Source organism: Heloderma suspectum, chromosome 2, assembly GCF_057233095.1.
Source record: "Heloderma suspectum isolate Gila_16-S chromosome 2, 16-S_ref, whole genome shotgun sequence".
In the NCBI taxonomy this organism is placed as follows: domain Eukaryota; kingdom Metazoa; phylum Chordata; class Lepidosauria; order Squamata; family Helodermatidae; genus Heloderma; species Heloderma suspectum.
Window position 1 is genome coordinate 346,967,504 of NC_139459.1, and position 17,796 is coordinate 346,985,299.

Genomic DNA, 17,796 nt, shown 5'->3' on the forward strand with positions numbered 1-17,796 from the left:
TTGGAAGCAACTGTAAATCCGGGAGACTTATGTGCAGGAGAGCTGAAATGTCTTGCAACATGCTGCCCCAATTTTTGTGGTAAGAATTGCAGATTTGTGGTTACGGAATCTTGTTCTTAGGTCCGTTTTAGTTTTTCCAATGTATTGCATGCACCATCCATTTTTTTTTACATTCAGTTAAATAAACCATATTAGTAAAAGTGCATGTTAACAATTGCCTAATGCAATACGTTTTGTCAGTAGCTGTGCTCCTGAAAGAAGTGGTTTCTTGGACATAACTGCAGGTAATGCAATGCATTGATTTACAGTGGCATGATCCTGGATTGCAAGTATCTTGTTTCACTGCAGCCTCAGCTAACAATTTACACAGATTGGGTGGTTTTCTGGATGTGATTCATGGTGGAGAATTGATAGCTTCCATATATATCGGAGTTAGAGGGCAAGTAGAATGAATTAGGAGCATATATGTATATTTTTAAATGTAAATATGCCACTTTTAAAAACAAAGCAAAGCATAGCTTTATATATTTATTATTTTTAAAGCTTTTATCCTGCTTTTAAACATGAGCTTTCCTACAAATGAGGAAAAACAAATCAAATGTAGAATCAAAGCAATAAGGAGCAGAAAAATACTATAACAATCAGTTAAGGCAACACAGTAGAACTTCTTTAACCTCCGGATTTATTTATTTATTTATTAAATGTCATTTTTTAAAAAATACTTTTTATTCTATTTTTATCTTTTTAAATGAAATAAACAGTACCAACAACCTAATCAGTAACTACAGTTTCCCAACAATACAGTATTCCTAAGAGGACACAGCAATAACAAAAAGGAGAAAAAGAAAGGGAAAAAAAACAAGAAGGAAAAGAAAGAAAAAAAACCCATTACACACCAACTTCAAATCCCATTCTATTTAAGAGTTATACCTATAACATTGGCAATATTACAATTCAATACAGCATAAATAATCAACCTTGTATTTCAATATTCTATCACCAATATTATAGCAAGGAAGCAGGCCTACAATTTGTTTCCAGTAACCATATATTGCCCTTCGGTTAACAGATAATTATCAAGCTTAAAAATTTAACCAGCCAAAAATCTTACTAACCAGTCTCATAATAATGATAATAACAGTAATAAAAAGAAGGGAAATTAAAAAGGATAAATAATAATAACTGATCACTATTAAATTTTATAATATTATATAATAAAAACAACCTTACAACAATCACTAATGTATTTTGTACTACAAATATAAACGAGTGTGCATATTTCTATACACCCTCAAACAGACTTAAGTACAATATATCATATCTATTTTAAAGAGAAAAGTTTTTTTAAAAAAGAGGGGGGGGGAAATGAGAGGAAAAAAACACACGAATCTATATATGAGCAATTATCTCTGGCCTAGCCTAAATCTTACAGACTAAACATGGCCATTTAACAAAACATGTTTGTAGATTCCAGTTCATGGGGCTGGGACAGAAATCTCACACATTTTTCCGTTTAGCCTCTGCCAATTCGTGATTTAGAAACTCCTTTCATCTGACCTGCAGAAAAAGTGCAAAATGTAGCAGGATATTTAAGTGATATTGTAAGTTCATTTGTTTTGCCAGATTTTTTGCCTTGTTCTTTTATCAGCAACTTCTTTGGTGTAATCCAGAAATAACATAACTTTATCTTGTTTCCAAATGAGATTTTCACCTCCTCTTGCCAAACTCAGGATATAATTTTTTGTGGAGATTCTTTCAAATTGAACTATAATCGTATAATCAGTCCCTTTGGCATTTGGCACACAGAATGCCTGCTCGATATCAAGTAACTAATCAGATGGCACAGGGAGTATCTCATGCAAAAGCTTATCTACAAAAGTAGACAAACTTACATCGCTAGGTAGATCTTTAATACCAATGATACGTACATTTGCCCTGCGTGTAAAAGCCTCCAGTTAGGAAATTCTGACAGAGAAATTGTTGAAAAAAGCTTGTGATGCAGTTTCATTCGTTGCAACTCGATCTTCCAGCTCGTTAACCTTCGCCTCCCTTTTTTGCTAAGAAATGTTGATTAAATCCACAGCTCTTTGCAGGGCGGTGATGGAATTTTGAATTGTACCAACCTCTTAGCCTGTTCAGCAAATTGCGAAGACAGAGTTTTTATCAGAGCAAGTAACTCCCCTATCTCTTCGGTTCTTGGAACCTTTGCCAAAGGAGGTATGGCGGGGGGGGGGGGGCGGGCGGGTAGGCAGAGATCCAGTTATTTTTTTTCTCCTTGATGTAGCCATCCTTCTCTTCAAACAGATCTTGCAGGTCCTCAAATATTGTTAATATTTCTTAAACCATTCTCTTACAGACTATTGTTGGTATTTCTTAATCCATAAACTACAATGGAACACGTCAGCCCTGTTTTTTCCTAATTAGATAGGAGTTTCAAAACAACTTTTGAGCGATGATTAAACTCTGGCAGGCTGGTCTTGGAATCCAGCCCCCCTGCTGCTTCACCGAGAGGACTAATCTTCCAAGACTTCATCCAGATGCGCTCTTTGCCCCCTCTTTTAATTTCAAGGGAGAGATAAAAAGGTTTTTCAACATTTTAAAAAGCTGTTTGAGATAGCGTCCCACAGAGGCTCCGCGGAATGCTGCCAGGGTGACACTGGCTCCAGTCTACTGTATGTATTAAATTCCTTAATTGCCCATCTGGCTGGTCACCCGGCCACTCTGGGCGATGTACAATAATACAAACAGTTTAAAAACAATAAAATTACACATTTAAACGTCATTTTCTAAAATGTCCATAGCCCACCCCAAATGCCTGCCTGAACAGCCAAGTTTTCAACACGTGGGGAAGCTCATTAGGCGGAGTTCCCTAGGGAGGGATTATGCTGTGAACCTGTGAAATGCCTGGCTGAATACAAAAGTCTTCAGCAGACACCTAAGACAGGCTCCAGGTAAGCAGCTCCAGGAAGAGAATTCCATAGTCGGAGGCGGGGCTACTGCAAAGGCTCTTGCTTTGGTTGCCATCCACCTAACGGCAGGGGCTCTCAGAGAAGATCCAGTGATGCAGATCTGAATTTGGAGGTGGACAACTAGGGCAGATGTTTTCGCAGTTTTGGGGGCCTGCAATGCCTGAACCCTTCGGGGACTGAAGGGACAGCTTACTATGCCAGCTTGCTTTGCTTTGCCTTTCCCCCTGCACCAGTTTAAAAACTGGGAGGGCAGCTGTTAAACAAGTGGGAGAAGAAAATGTATGTATTTACCTTGCAGCCAATGCAGAGAGAACTGCATCAACTGCTTCTCTGAGGTTGCAAAAGTGACCTTGGAGAGGGGGTAAAGGGGGCGTTCCGGTGTGCAGGAAGGGGAGAGGACCAGAGAGGCTGGGATACAAGCTATCCCGAGGTCTCTCCAGACTCCTTTCCTTCCTCTCTGAAGACCCCCAGCTACAGGGACAAAAAAAAGCCCATCTAGCACAAAACACAGAGTGGGAGGACGGGGAGGTGACAATCATCTCCTTTGCACCTCCCACTCTGCATTTGATTCTGGTAAGCCTCTGAATTCTTGTGAACATCAAGGGTGCAATAGATAGGACTGCATCCTAACAGACTTAAAAGACAACAAAAACTGAAGCATTACAATGCCTGGGAAAAGCCAGCCAGCCAGCCCAGTAAACACTCCTTATAGTTAGATCCCTAACCCTCCTGAAAACACACACCTCCTTTCAGAGGGGGCTGGAATTCCCACTCCCCCACCCCCAGTTTGAGAGAAGCAACAGTTTTGGGTAGTTCGGTTTAGCCCTAATACACACACACGTGTGTGTGAAAGGCTCATAGGAAACCTGGGTTCATGTGATGGGTGGAGAACATGCTGTGGCCCCTACTAACAATGCTGCAGGTCTCTTCACCCATAAGAACAATTATTTTCTGGTCCTGATCTATCATTTGTGCTGTGCAGAAGCAAAGGAGGTCTTGATGAAGCAACAATATGGGTGTTTCCAGATGGGGCTTTTCGGTTTTACAGCATCGTGCCATCTCGTTCATGGAATTTTGTGGGGAGTCCAGGCCGTGTTGTTTTCTGCCCATAACATTCCCATGTTTTCCCACCACTTCTTCCATCTTTTTTCTTACCGCAGAACATTGGTTAAGGAGACAAAGACAGAACAGCTGCACATTTTCTTTTGCTTGGAGCCCTTCATCTGTTAGCACCTCACATAGCGATTTATGGCAGTTGTTTTATTTTGAATTTATTTAATGGGTTTTTAAACTGCCTTTCAGGGTAGATCAGGATAAATCTTGGATTCCTTTTGTCCACTCATCATGTTATGTATGTATTGGCAAAGCCTGGTTACCAAACAGTGGGAGTGAGAACTCTCACAAAGCGATCCAAAAAGGTAGAAAACTCAATATCATACTGGATCTTTCTATCCCCTGTCTGGTAGATGTGGATGAAGTTCCCTCCCTCACCAGAAAACAACTCCAGCTTTCTCCCATCTGTCTCTATCACCATCCGGCAATTGTTCTGCACGCGGGTAGGCTCCTGGGCAAAGTGCGTCCAGCCGTATTCCAAGCAAGCCTTGAGGCCTTTGGTCATTTCTCTCCAGGAGATGATCTCGTGTGCTATCTTCTCTAGGTTCTTCACACTCAGCAGCAACCGGCCACAGGGTGACCTCTCTACTGCTTTACCAAATTTGGGGAGCTGGACTTTATAGCAAGTTTCACCCTCCACCAAGGACACCTCAATCTCGCTCTCTCCCTTGCCTGAGACAAACTCAAGCCTCTTCTCCTCACAACATATCACCAGCCGGGCATTCTCCTGCAAGCAGCTCTCTTCACGGCTGAATCTCAGCAGGGTGAAATCTAGGCATTTTTCCAGGGCAGGGGAAAGGGCATCCAGGGATTCCAGACGATTGCGCACCTTTGCAATGCTTTGCACGCTGAGCACCTCAGTCTCGACTGATAAACACTTATCCATCTCTGCCAGGGGCCACACTCTATGGAAGGGAGAAATGGCATGAGAATGTGCAATACAACAGAAGCTTTTAACCATGAAGGTGAAACAGGAATCATAGCACCCCCCACCACCAATTACGTCAATACCGCCCTCCAAACACACACCCCATTTAAAAATGTGGCTGCTGCTAAACCCCTCCCCTCCCATGCTTCAGTTCGGACAGACAAAATAAGTCTTGCTTGTTCTATGTTAAGTTACAAGGACTTCTTCAGGGTGGGATACTGAAGAAGCTAAGTGAGCTATTTTCTTCCATGAGGTCTAGTGTTATTATTTATTTATTTATTTATTTATTTACAACATTTGTATACTGGCTCCACATCCAAACAGTTTCTGGAGTGGAGAACAAGAAGAGATAAAATGAACAAAAGATAAAAAAGAATGAAAGGTGATATTCAAATTATCTAAAAACAAGACTGCCAATAAAACGGAGGTTGGTCAACCAAAGAAACTTCCTGGAAAAGAGCTGCTTTCCGGAGGTGCTGAAAACAACGCAGTGTTGATGCCTGCCTGACTTCCAGAGGCAGGGAATTCCAGTGGAAGGGAGCCACCACACTGAAGGCTCTTCTCCGCATGGACTCCAGTTGGGCCATCAGTCCATGTGGAACCACCAGGATCATGCCCTCTGATGACCTCAGTGATCGGGCCGGCTGGTAAGGGAGAAGGCGCTCTCTCAGGTATCCTGGTCCCAAGTTGTTTAGGGCTTTGTACACTCATACCAAAACCTTAAATCTGGCCTGATAGCAGCCAAAATGTCCAGCCAGAATGATTTTTGAAATACTGACTTCAACATATCGTCTCAGAAAGACATTTTCACAATAGGTGTCATAGAAATGTTTTCACAGATTTTCATACACACGCCCACAGAGACACACCGGGAAGCCAACTCCCACAGAAGAGCAGCTAGGAATCCAGGCTTCTGACCTTCTCTCCTCTAATCCAGTGAACATGGATTTCTGCAGAGAACTCGACCACCCGTCTCCCCCAATGTTACCTGTGTTTCTTGAGTCCTACGGACGGACAGATCCTGATCCAGTGGCGACCGCCCTCAGGGGACTGTGATCTGTCTTTGTCTGGCTCGATGGGGAGTGATGCCTGCCCGTCTCATCTTTAGCTTTCTGTTTCCCGATACGGCTTGCAAGAGCTTTCGGTTGTGTCTGGGCATCGGCCAAAAAAAATGCTCGAGAGAGGCGCTTTCGGGAAGTTTGAGACCGTGGGCGCTTCCAGATGAGGCGTTCTTCCAGCAATTGCCCTTCCTCAGACAGGGAACGCTGGGAGGCGACGTGGTGCTAGTGGGGAAATAAACTGGATTTACGGTGGTGTAAACTGGCTCTAACCCGTAGTACTCTGCTGCGGCTGCACAGGCGCTTCTCTCTGAGCAAGCCCCTCTCCCGCCTCTTAAGTGTTTTAACCTATTTCATTGCCCGCGCCCCCGTCCCCACCCCGCACTCCAGATCACTCGGTCGCTCCATCAACGGAGCACTGAGCCAAGATTCCCGGGAAAACGGGACTTAAGCGTGGAAACGAAACTGCCGGGCCGTGGGGAGGGCGACGAAATGGCCTGGCTTGGAAAAGGCTCCGACGACGAGGCCGATTTCCGCCCGAGAGACCCGCCCACTACCAGAAGGGAAGAAGAGCGAGGGGCTAAGAATATTTTCTTAAGAATATTCATTAAGAATGGAGAGAGCACAGATATTTAAACTTTTAGGGGGATCTGGAAGGGGCGGGGGAGGTAGCGAGACGATTTCCGAGGATTCCGGCGCCTTCTGGTTTTTGGACGACACAATACTGTTGCGCTTCTCTCACACACGTAGATGTGTGGAAGACACAGGAATGGCGCCAGGAAGAAGAGGGGACAGCCAAGGCCAGGCCTTCCTGGTCCTGAGGCACGTGAGAAGTGGAGGACAGACAAGCGCTGGGCAGGAGGAAGCCCGGGATGCCCGCGTGGTGTCCGGCGCTCTAATCTGTGCCTTCCCCATCCTGGGTCCCTCCAGATGTTGGACTACAACTCCCATCACCCCAGATGACCCTGGGGCTGGTTGGAGTTGTCGCTGAAAACATCTGGAGGGACTCGGGTTCGGGAAGACTTGAAAAAATTCTGCCTCCCTCTCCAGCTGTTTTTGTTTTCTCCCTCAGAGCTCAAAGGTACCGGTTCCTTATTTTTTAGTTTGGAGATGAGGAATCTCTGGCCTTCCAAATGTGGATGGGCTACTATGCCTATCATTCCTCAGGGTGGCTGGGGCTGATGGGAATTGGAGTCCAACGAAATCTGGAGGGCTACAGGTTCCCCAGCCAGGGCTTAGTTCTAGAGGGGAAACACATTTTGGGCCCCAAACCAGGGGTTGGGTGGAGAAATGTTTTTGAAGAATTAAGCTTGTTACTGTTGGTTAAAGAAGTGGTCTCTGAACATAAAAATAGCAAGGTTTGCACCGGAGAAAGACTTGGTGGTAACTTGTGTACGTTTGACTGGCCGTTGTTTCATGCATCTCAGGTGTCCGTTTCATAACTGCTTGTGAAGTCTATTGAGACAGAAGACATAAAATGTGTGATCAGATAAAGAGGAGATAACACGGAGAGCACTAGGTTGAGAAAGGTGGAGATCCCTGGAATTTCCTTGGAGGTTATTCAAACCCAGTGAGCGTGAATGGGGAAGAAAGGATTGGAGGGCCAGGGTTTCACTCAGAGAAGAGTAACACCTAGTGGTTAGAGTGATAAAATTCCTGATCCAAGGGGGGCATTCTTACACCTTTGGCAGGCGCAGCATCTCCCTTCACAGTGTTTTATTTCATTTTATCCCACTCATCCAAGGTGCTCAGGTCAACAGTCATGGTTCTTCCCCTTCACTTGCATTTTATCCTCACAGCAATCCTGAGGGTGTTATGGGAGCGTGACTGGCCCCAAATCAAACATTGCCCTTTGTGACTGAGTTAGGGCATTTTATTTATTTGGGTATTGTAGCCCAAAGCTATAGAGTAATTTTTTTGACTTTGCAAATGGATTAAAAACGTGTAATGTATGTTTTATCTGATTTTTACTCATCTGTGTTTTTTGTATGTTTGTTGTAACCATCGGTTGAAACAATAAAAGCTTTATTGATTGATATTTGGGTGTTGTTGACAGTGACTGGCAGTGGCTCCCCAGAGTTTTAGGCAGGAATCTGCCCTAGCCCTGCCTGGAGATGCCAGGGGTCAAACCTGGGACCTTCCGCATGCAAGCCACATACTCCACCACTGAGCCACGGCCCCTCCCCAATGGGGCTTTCAAATAACCTTTACCATTTCAAAAAAGCAAGAAAAAGTCCTCAGCCACCTCACCTCATAATGTTAATTGAAGTATGGACAACCCTCACAGACCTTTCACTGCCTCACAATTCGTCTGAAGTGCTACCCCTCTGAAAGAAGCTACTTGGCGTGGGGAATTCTCTCCCCCGCCCTCGGGCTGCATTTCCAGTCACCCTTCTACTTTTCCTCATCCTTCTTCCCCTATCCTATCCTGGTCTTTCTTTCTCTTCTTGATTGCATCTAAAGCAAGTCTTGGAATTCCCAACAACAGGGCATGGTGGATAAGAGATGTTCTGAACTGTATTGGACTTTATACAAACAGACAAGAGGATTTGTTTTTCTTCTCCCATCTAACTCTTTGGGAGAAGTGGGCTCACATGATTGAAGAGGAAGGAGCCTGGGGCAATTTTGTTTGTCAGTTGCCATCATTCAGAAATGGAATGACAAGCTTTAATAAAACAAAAAACAAAAACCCAGGCATTAATTGGTGTGTGTGTGTGGAGATGATTACTGCTCATTTTTACAATCTTGTATGTTTCTACTTCACCGATGCAATGAATATGAACTTGAGCACGCTCCGGGAGAGTGCACAGGACAGGAAGGCCTGGCGTACTATGGTCCATGGGGTCACGAAGAGTCGGACACGACTGAACAACTGAACAACAACAACAACGTTTCTTCTTGGAAGTCTCACTATGTTCAATGGGTCTTAATCCCAAGAAAATGTACATTGGACAGCAGCCCAGGTTACTTTTTGCAGCCAAATCCTCTGCAAGTTTACTCAGAAATAAGTCCTGAGTTGTTGTGAGCATGTCACTTCAGGTTTAATAAACTGCCCATCCCACTCCAGTCCACTGACTTGGCTACCCTTTCAGCTCAATCCTGTGCATGTTGTGTCATTTGTGTTTTTCTTTTTTGCATGACTCTAGCTTCAGTTGTGAGGGAAAGTCACTTTGTACATGCCCAGAAGTACTTTCTCCATAACATAGCCATATTATTGAAAACAGACTCCTTGGCTGAATTGTGGTGAAATCCTAGCACAAATTAAGTTATGAGGAGGAAGAGACAAGGAGGGATTGCACATAGCAAGGAGGTAGAGGAGAATTGCACAAAACAAAGCATCTGTTTGATGAAGCGTTGCTGGAAGATGGAAAAATGAGAGATTGTTGTTGGAGAGGAACAGAATGTATGTGGTCTGTTTGTACTTTTCTTGCAACAGGTGTGGTTGGTGTTTAATATCTAATGGGAATGCTGAAGCTTGAATGTGTATGGGATATATTCCATCACTACTAAGTGGGAAGGGGTAGGCTGTAGTTGTTCAATGGTGAGAGAACCAGGTTCTGCTTATGTTCAGAGGGTTTCTTTATTTCACTGTCATTTTTTCTAACATTAGTGAAATGTAAATACATTCTCATAATTCTAAATGTGCATGCATACACACAAATTCACACATACAAATATATACATACACATGCAAATTTATGTTATGGGCCTGTGCCCCAGATCTTTTAAATACATAGCAATGCCCCTGACCCTGCATTGCCATTTATGGCAGCTGTTTTTCTTGTTTGCTTGTTTATTCAATGAACTTTTAAGCCATCTTTTGGGATAGAAGTAACGCAAACTCTGTCTCCCTATCATGTTATGTATGCATTGGCAAAGCTTGGTTATCAAAACATGCGAGTGATAGCCTTCATCATGGAATGCCGATTGGTATACAACTCAATCTTGTACTGGATCTTTCTATCCCCTGTCTGGTAGATGTGGATGAAGTTCTCTCCCTCACCAGAAACCAATTTCAGCCTTCTTCCATCTGTCTCTATCACCATCCTGCAATTGTCCTGCACAAAGATGGGCTCCTGGGCAAAGTGCCTCCAGGCATATTCCAAGCAAGCCTTGAAGCCTTTGGTATTTTCTCTCCAGGAGATGATCTCGAGTGCTATCTTCTCTAGGTTCTTCACACTCAGCAGCAACTGGCCAGGTAATAACTTCTCTACTGTGCCTCCAAATTCGGGGAGCTGGACTTTATAACAAGGAGTGCCCCCCACCAAGGACACCTCAATCTCGCTCTCTCCCTTGCCTGAGACAAACTCAAGCCTCTTCTCTTTGCAACGTATCACCAGCCGGGCATTCTGCTGCAAGCAGCTCTCTTCACGGCTAAATCTCAGCAAAGCATGATCTAGGCATGTTTCCAGGGCAGGGGAAAGGGTACCCAGTAATTCCAGACGATTGCGCACCTTTGCAATGCTCTCCACACTGAGTATCTCCAGTGGGGTTGATATCGCTTCCAGGAACCACATTCTATTGAAAAGAGAGAAATGGTATAAGAAAGTCCAACACAGTAGGGTCTTTTAACAGTGAAGGTGAAAAAAGGACTCACCCCCCACCCTTCAGACAATACCCCCACAAACACCATTTACAACATGGTGGCTGCTAAACCCATCCCCTCCTATGCTTTAATTCAGCCAGACAAAAGAAGTTTGCTTGTTTTATGTTAAGTTACAAGGACTTCCTCAGGGTGGGATACTGAAGAAGCTAAGCGAGTTAATTGCTTCCATGAGGTCTAGTAACACATCCAGCCAAAATTATTTTTGAAATACTGACTTCAACATATATAAGAAAGGACATTTGCATGATAGGTGTGTATATATATACACATAGAGAAGATTTCACACGCACACACACACACACACACCAAGAAGCAAGCTCCCACAAAAGAGAAGCTAGGAATCCAGGCTTCCAACCTTCTCTGCTCTAATCCAATCCATGTAACATGGATTTTTGCAGAGAACTCGGCCTTCTGCCTACCTCAACGTTACCTGTGTTTCTTGAGTCAGACAGCGAGATCCTGACCCAGTGGAGATCGCCCTCAGAGGACTGTGATCCGTGTTTGTCTGGCTCAATGGGGAAGTATGCCTGCTTGCATCAACAACCTATTTGGCTCCCCCCATCTCATCTTTAACTTTCCGTTTCCTGGCATGGTATGGTAATAGCTTTCAGCCCGATGGGGACAGTGGGGGTGCCTCCAGGTGAGGCGTTCATCCAGCAATTGCCCCTCAGGGGAAATAAACTGGATTTACGGTTGTGTAAACTGGCTCTAAACCGCAGTTCTCTCCTGCGGCTGCACAGGCGCTTCTCTTTGAACGAGACCCTCTGATAGCTCTCAATTTTTTTAGCCTATTTCACTCCCGCCCGCCCCATCACTCGGTCGCTCCATCAGCAGGGCACTGAGCCAAGATTCCCAGGAAAAAGGAACTTGAGCGTGGAAACGAAACTGCCGGGGAAGGAGGGAGGGGCCGAGGTGGCCCGGCTGGGAAAACGCTCCCACGACGAGGCTTGTTTCCGCCCGAGACCCGCCCCCCCGCCCGCCCGCCACGAGAAGGGAAGAAAGGGGCCGAGGTAGGAATAATCTTGCAGGCTTTTGAGCACCCTTCTGGGGGTGAAGCCGGGCCTAAACGAGGGGCGCTTGAGCAGTATACTACACGTATCGGATTGCGCTACGAAGCGGCGGCGACGTTTGTGGCCGGGCGGGAGGGGTGGCTGGGGATTTTACCTGCTTTCATAATTCTGTACAGCTTATTTTTGTGTGTGAATGCAGAGAGCACAAAAATTTAAACTATTAGGGGAATCTGGAAGGGGTTTTTTTGCGCGGGGGGGAGAGGAGATAGCGTCACACACACACACACACGCACACACACACACACACGCACACCGGTTAGTGGAGAACGCAGTCCTGTTGCGCTTCTCGGTGCTGCAAATGTGTTCCCTGAAAGACGCAGGAATCCTGCCAGAAAAACGAGGGGACAGCCCAACAAGTGCCAGGCCTTGGCCATCTCAGGCTTCCTGGCCCCGAGGCACGTGGAAAGGCAAGGACAGGCAGGCGGAATCCTGGCGCCCCTGCAAAGGGGATGGTGTCTAGCTTGCTGACCTGCGCCGGCCTTCCCCATCATGGGTCCCTCTGGATGTTGTCGCACTACAGCTCCCATCACCCCAAGTCATTGGCCAGGCTGGCTAGGCCTGTTGGGAATTGTCACTCAACAGTATCTGAGAGGACCCCGGTTGCGGAAAGCTGGGGGGAAAAAAACACACAACCCAGCTGCTTTTCTCCCTGAAAGCTCAAAGGTACCTGCCCCTTGGTTCATTAGAACATCTGGTCTTCCAGACAGCTAAAACCCAAAGCTCTGCACTGGATACTTGTAAGCCTCCAAGTAGGGTTGTGCCCTTATTCTGGAATCTCCCTCAGAGTCTTCCCTGGCCTGTAAGTTAATCATGCTCATTGGAAGGACAGATACTGAAGCTGAAGCTCAAATATTTTGGCCACCTAATGCGAAGAGAAAACTCTGGAAAAGACCCTGATGCTGGGAAAGACTGAAGGCAAAAGGAGAAGGGGACGGCAGAGGATGAGATGGCTAGATAGCATCACGGATGCAATGACTATGAACTTGAGCACGCTCCGGGAGAGAGCGCAGGACAGGAAGGCCTGGCGTGCTATGGTCCATGGGGTCACGAAGAGTCGGACACGACTGCACGACTGAACAACAACAAATCTTATGGCTCCTTAAGAACATAAGAAGAGCCCTGCTGGATCAGACCAAGGGTCCATCTAGTCCAGCATTCTGTTTACACTGTGGCCAACCAGCTGTTGACCAGGAACCCACAAGCAGGGCATGAGCGTAACAGCACCCTCCCACCCATGTTCCCCAGCAACTGGTGTACATAGGCTCACTGTCTCTGGTAGTGGAGGTAGCACATAGCCATCAAGACTAGTAGCCATTGATAGCCTTCTCCAGGAATTTGTCTAACCCCCTTTTAAAGCCATCCAAATCGGTGGCCATCACTACATCCTGTGGTAGCGAATTCCGTAGTTTAACTATGCGCATAAGAACATACTCCTTGTATTGCTCTGTACTATTGGAATGGGAATTGTTTTTAATAATGTATTTTAATTGTGATTGTAATATTTATATGTGAACTGCTTAGGAATTTTATTATATGAAGTGGTATAGAAGTATCACAAATGAAATAAAATAAATCAGAGCTATGATATTATTTATTTATTACATTTATGTTCTGCCTTTTTTCCTCTTTAAGGAATCCAAGGTGGTGTACATAATCCTCCATTTTGTCCTCACAACAACAACCCTGTGAGATAGGTTGGGCTGATATCTTGGCGGTGGCAGCTGAGATTCTTCCCTGCAACTTTCCCCCTGTTGCTGCAAATCCATTCATGCTTCCCCCCTCCTCACAGTTTTGTTCTCCACGTGACTAAGAAGGGGCATCATAACTATTGATCACTACGTCCAGCCCTTCCATAGCTTTGATTGGGTAAGTTAGAGGGGTTCAATGAGACGAACTGGTAGTTCCTGTGTGTTGTGTTTCACATATTGTGTGTGTGACGGAGCCATCCCTGCAACCGCTAGGTAAGTCCCTAGCAGTGGAGAGGCTGGCAAGGTAGGGTTCAAGCCACATCCTGGAGACTTCAGCCTGCATAGATGCATCTTCTAGCCACTGGTACAGTCTGATGAAATATAATCAATCCATGCCAGTACTTAAAGGGCTGTGCCCAGGCCTAAGAAGTTTAAATGCATGAGAATGGCCTATGGATGAAGGCCTCCTTGCTAGCCCAGAATCTGGTCCTAACCCAGGCTTGGGCAACTTGTGTCCCTCCAGATGTTTTGGCCTACAGCTTCCATCAGCCCTAGCCAGCATAGCCAATAGTCAGTGCCGGCTCCAGGGTTTTGAAGGCCCTCAGACAAGGCACCCTCTGTGGGCCCTCTCCCTGAGTAAGCCTGCCTTCTTGCTCCTCACCCTCTTTCTCATCATTGCTACCGCCTGCTTCTTTGACAGTGAAGAAGCAGGCAGTGGCATCTACTGCTTGTCCTCCTCACCACCACCGTTAGGGTGAGCCAAAGTGAGAGGCGGGTGAACAAGCAGGTTGCCACGGTGAAGAGGAGAAGCAACTGTATAGGTCTCTTGTCAGTGAGCCCTCAGCAAGTGCCCAACTGTGCCTACCCTTGACTTCAGCCCTGCCCATGGTGAAGGATCATGGGAGCTGTAGGCCAAAATATCTGGAGGGCCACAACCTGCCTACCCCCAGGTTAGGATTTAAGCATCCTTTCCTAGCCTTGTGTCTCTAGAGCTTGTTGGACTACAACTCCCATTATCCAAAGCCAGCATGGCCAGTGGTCAGGGATGATGGGAGTTGTAGCCCACCAACATTTGGGGACCTAATGTTGGGAAAGAGTAATTTAGACACACCGTGGAATTTCAGAACCCTAATCTGCAATAGACACATTTATCCAGAAGATTCCTCCTCCAGTTTTATCCATCTTTGCCCACCAGAATGCTAGATGCTAAACATGTGACACAACTTTTGCTAAGCTGTACTGTTTCAGGCTGTAGGTTGGAGGTTGCTTCTTTGAATGTAGCCCCATATAAATACATTTCCTTCCAAGGCTTTGCCAAATAGACATGTCTGGGGGTGGGAAAATATTTCCCTGATTCCCTTGTTTGCCTTTCTCACAGGCTATTTGTCCCCTGTTTGCTGCCATGAGACCATGATGGCTGGTATCATGCTTTGTTGCCATATAAGGGGGAGAATATTGACTTGCTGAGAACAAGTGATCCCAGCCAACTGAGGATCACATCATGAGCGGGATGAATTCTAGACTCCATGCAACCAGTCATGTTTGGCCACATAGCAGTGTCATGATGTCGATTCAGAGTGAGGGCACTGTTTCCTGCACCTCGTTGCCTGCAAATCTGAATGGATGTGAGGACCATGGCCAGCTATAGAATTGGTGCCGGGAGAAGAGTGCATGGCTGCCATGCAGTGTCCACCTGCTGTACTGTGAATGCTTTTGGCCGAAATGGGAGACTTTTCAAAGTGAACAAAAAGGCCATCAAAAAGCTTCTCCATTGGAGGAGGTGCACAAATGTCCTCTTGAATGTCTCCACCCTGTTTATTGGTAGAGGAAATTGGGGTGATCATTTCACCAAATTTCTCTTAAGAGAAGGAGAAATTCTCCAGTGGTTTTCTCAGGTGTGGTGTCAGCATTAACAGAGGCAATAGCACAGTGCCTTCCTTCCTTCCTTCCTTCCTTCCTTCCTTCCTTCCTTCCTTCCTTTGGTTTTCTTTGTAGCTGTAGGAACCGTATGGGCAGCCTGGTTGCCATTTTGCATCCTCCACAATACCTTGGACTTCGAGTTATTCTGGGGCACTATGGCAGAAAAATGGCAGTTGCCACTCAGAAGATGGTAGAGACATTTCAGAGAATATTCTGCAAAATGTCGTCCTTTTCTTCTGGGGATGGGAATGAGAAAAACAGAAATCTCCAAAATTTTCTCAGAAAAATGCAGTTGTCAGTTTTCCAGAAAATTTTGAATTGGAAAATTTTCCAGAGAATTTCCCTATGCATACTGAAAATGTCTGATGCAAATGACCCTATGCAAATTAGCCTAATTTGCATAGGGTCATTTGCATCAGAAATTTTCAGTTTGCATTGGAATGTTTTCAGATGTCCTGAAGAGTGATCTAATTTAGCATATTTATTTTATTTGGATTTAGTAAACAATGAAGTACTCCATGTTCTTTTTTTGTCCCAATACACACCAAGTATTTGAGGGGGAAAATTAAAGCACATTTAATGGGATTTAGGATGCAATCCTATGCATGTTTAAACAGAAAAAAAGTCTTACATCTCTCAGCATTCCCAACCCAGCTACGAGTTGTAGGATTTTTTTTTCTAAATATGCATAGGATTGTACCTTTACATGTTATATTATGAAGAATTCCTTTATTGAAATACTTGTAAGGATTTAAAGACAATAATATGTACTTCCTTTACGTTATTTAAATTTAAGGAAAAAATAAAGGTACTGAAAAGTGTTGACACATTAATACATTTTAGAAACTGAAAGAACTGCATGATATGCTGACAACTAGGGCTGTGCAGGGACCCCTCGATCTGCCTTGGAGGCCGCTCAGGGTTTTCAAAGCAGGCCTGATTCTCTTTGGGTTGATTCAGGAGTCGGGGAGGAACCTGCTTTGGCCTCCAGGGCTGAAGTGGGATTTGAATGGCCAAATCCCGCTTCACACACACATATACACACACACACACACACAAACACACCCGCCACACAAGCTCCCAGCTCCTTAAGTGGGCCCTTGGGACACATGCCGGCAGCCATCTCCCTGTTCCAAGGAGTCACCTGTTCCAGGGCTGGGTGGTGGCAATGGCATGGCTGGGCTTCCAGATCCCTCTGAAGTGCCGCTTTGTGCCCCCTTCGCCTCACCTTAGAAGCACCCTCCTTCGGCTGGGAGCTTGGGCTTCGGGCTGAAGCAGTGCACAGCCCTACTGCCAACCACTTTTTCAACAGAGTTCAACTCTCTTCCACTACAGTTATTGGGGCACCTTCAGTTTTGCTCTCCCTTCTTCTTAGCTCCATTTCACACACTGAGGCATAGATGTCTTCCAATGAGATATATGTGTTCTCTCACATATTTGTTAGGGATGATCACCTGAAAAACATTAATTACAACTTTAAAACTGCCAAGCTTGCCTAATATGCAGTTTGCAGTTGGATTCCTAGCCTTGTTCTTGGCCTGCTACCTTTCTGTGCTCAGGAGTTTTAAGATATGGAGCAGATGTCAAACCTGCACAGCATGGTTTCCTGATTGTCTGTTTCAGCTCTTAGCCTTGGAACGTGCTCCTTCGCACTTCTGTTCAGAAGGCTGAACCACTGGGTTGCTGAAGAAGATCGTGCAATGGAAATCCTGGATTGGAAGGAGCATGAGGAGAGCTACCACAAGATAACCATGTTAGACCTCGTGGCCAAGAAGAGCGCTGTGGAAAGCGAAGGAAAGATGTCTGTGGGTCTAGCTGCCTGCTTCAGCCATGCTGCAGAGCTGCTAAGAAAGGATCCTAATGTTTTCTACGAATACCAACTCATCCTCCAGGGCAGAGGGACATGTGTGGATATCACTCCCTTTAAGTATGATGCAAAGGGCATTCTTTGGTATGATGAACATCTGAAGGTTGTCCACGATGATAATGATGGCTGATGGCAACCAGTTGCTCCTATTTGTTTATTGTATGGTAGCCATTTCGTATTCCTAAATTAGAAATCCAGCATCAGCTGTTTTGTTTTGTTTACCAACATTGCACTAAGCTTCATTGAAGGCAGGAGACTTTGGTGGGGTCAGTGTCTTTTAGCCTGGGTGTAGTGATACTATGAATCAGACACGCAAGCTGAGGAGATGGCAGAAGAGCATTGTTGTTTGTATTTAGTTGAAATCTTTGCTGCTTAAGAACCTCCCATCTTTACAACTTTGCTTACTTTATATCGTTTTCCAGAGGGGTAGCTCTGTTAGTCTGTAGCAGCAGATACAATAAAGGGTCTTGTGGCACCTTAAAGACTGTATAATTTGGGCATCATCTTTCATGAAGTAATGGGATAAGCAAAGAAGCAATGGGACAAGGAAAAGAGGTGTTATATTCCACAGAAACAG

At 45.3% G+C, this 17,796-nt stretch overlaps 2 protein-coding genes and 1 long non-coding RNA gene across 4 annotated transcripts; 1 reads left to right on the forward strand and 2 right to left on the reverse strand.

The window, feature by feature from the left end:
• Window positions 1-665: 665 nt before the first annotated feature.
• LOC146355387 (uncharacterized) lies at window positions 666-6,353 on the reverse strand. The gene is made up of 2 exons (XM_084830575.1): window positions 5,999-6,353; window positions 666-4,987 (listed from the first exon to the last, which is right to left on the reverse strand). The coding sequence occupies exon 2, from the start codon at window positions 4,966-4,968 to the stop codon at window positions 4,342-4,344; it is 627 nt and encodes a 208-aa protein (XP_084686701.1). The 5' UTR covers window positions 4,969-4,987; window positions 5,999-6,353; the 3' UTR covers window positions 666-4,341.
• A 3,276-nt stretch (window positions 6,354-9,629) lies between these two features.
• LOC146355388 (uncharacterized) lies at window positions 9,630-11,181 on the reverse strand. 2 transcript variants are annotated; one of them, XM_084830572.1, is made up of 2 exons: window positions 11,105-11,181; window positions 9,630-10,586 (listed from the first exon to the last, which is right to left on the reverse strand). In XM_084830572.1, exon 2 carries the CDS (start codon window positions 10,583-10,585, stop codon window positions 9,956-9,958), a length of 630 nt encoding a protein of 209 aa, XP_084686698.1. In that variant the 5' UTR covers window position 10,586; window positions 11,105-11,181; the 3' UTR covers window positions 9,630-9,955. The 2 variants fall into 2 exon arrangements, with proteins under 2 accessions (XP_084686698.1, XP_084686699.1); XM_084830573.1 differs by having other exon boundaries at window positions 11,094-11,181.
• Window positions 11,182-11,561: 380 nt separating this feature from the next.
• On the forward strand, window positions 11,562-17,701 carry LOC146355389 (uncharacterized). Its single transcript, XR_014787166.1, has 2 exons — window positions 11,562-11,684; window positions 16,976-17,701. It is a non-coding gene; the product is annotated as an uncharacterized LOC146355389 (long non-coding RNA).
• The last annotated feature ends 95 nt before the right edge of the window (window positions 17,702-17,796 follow it).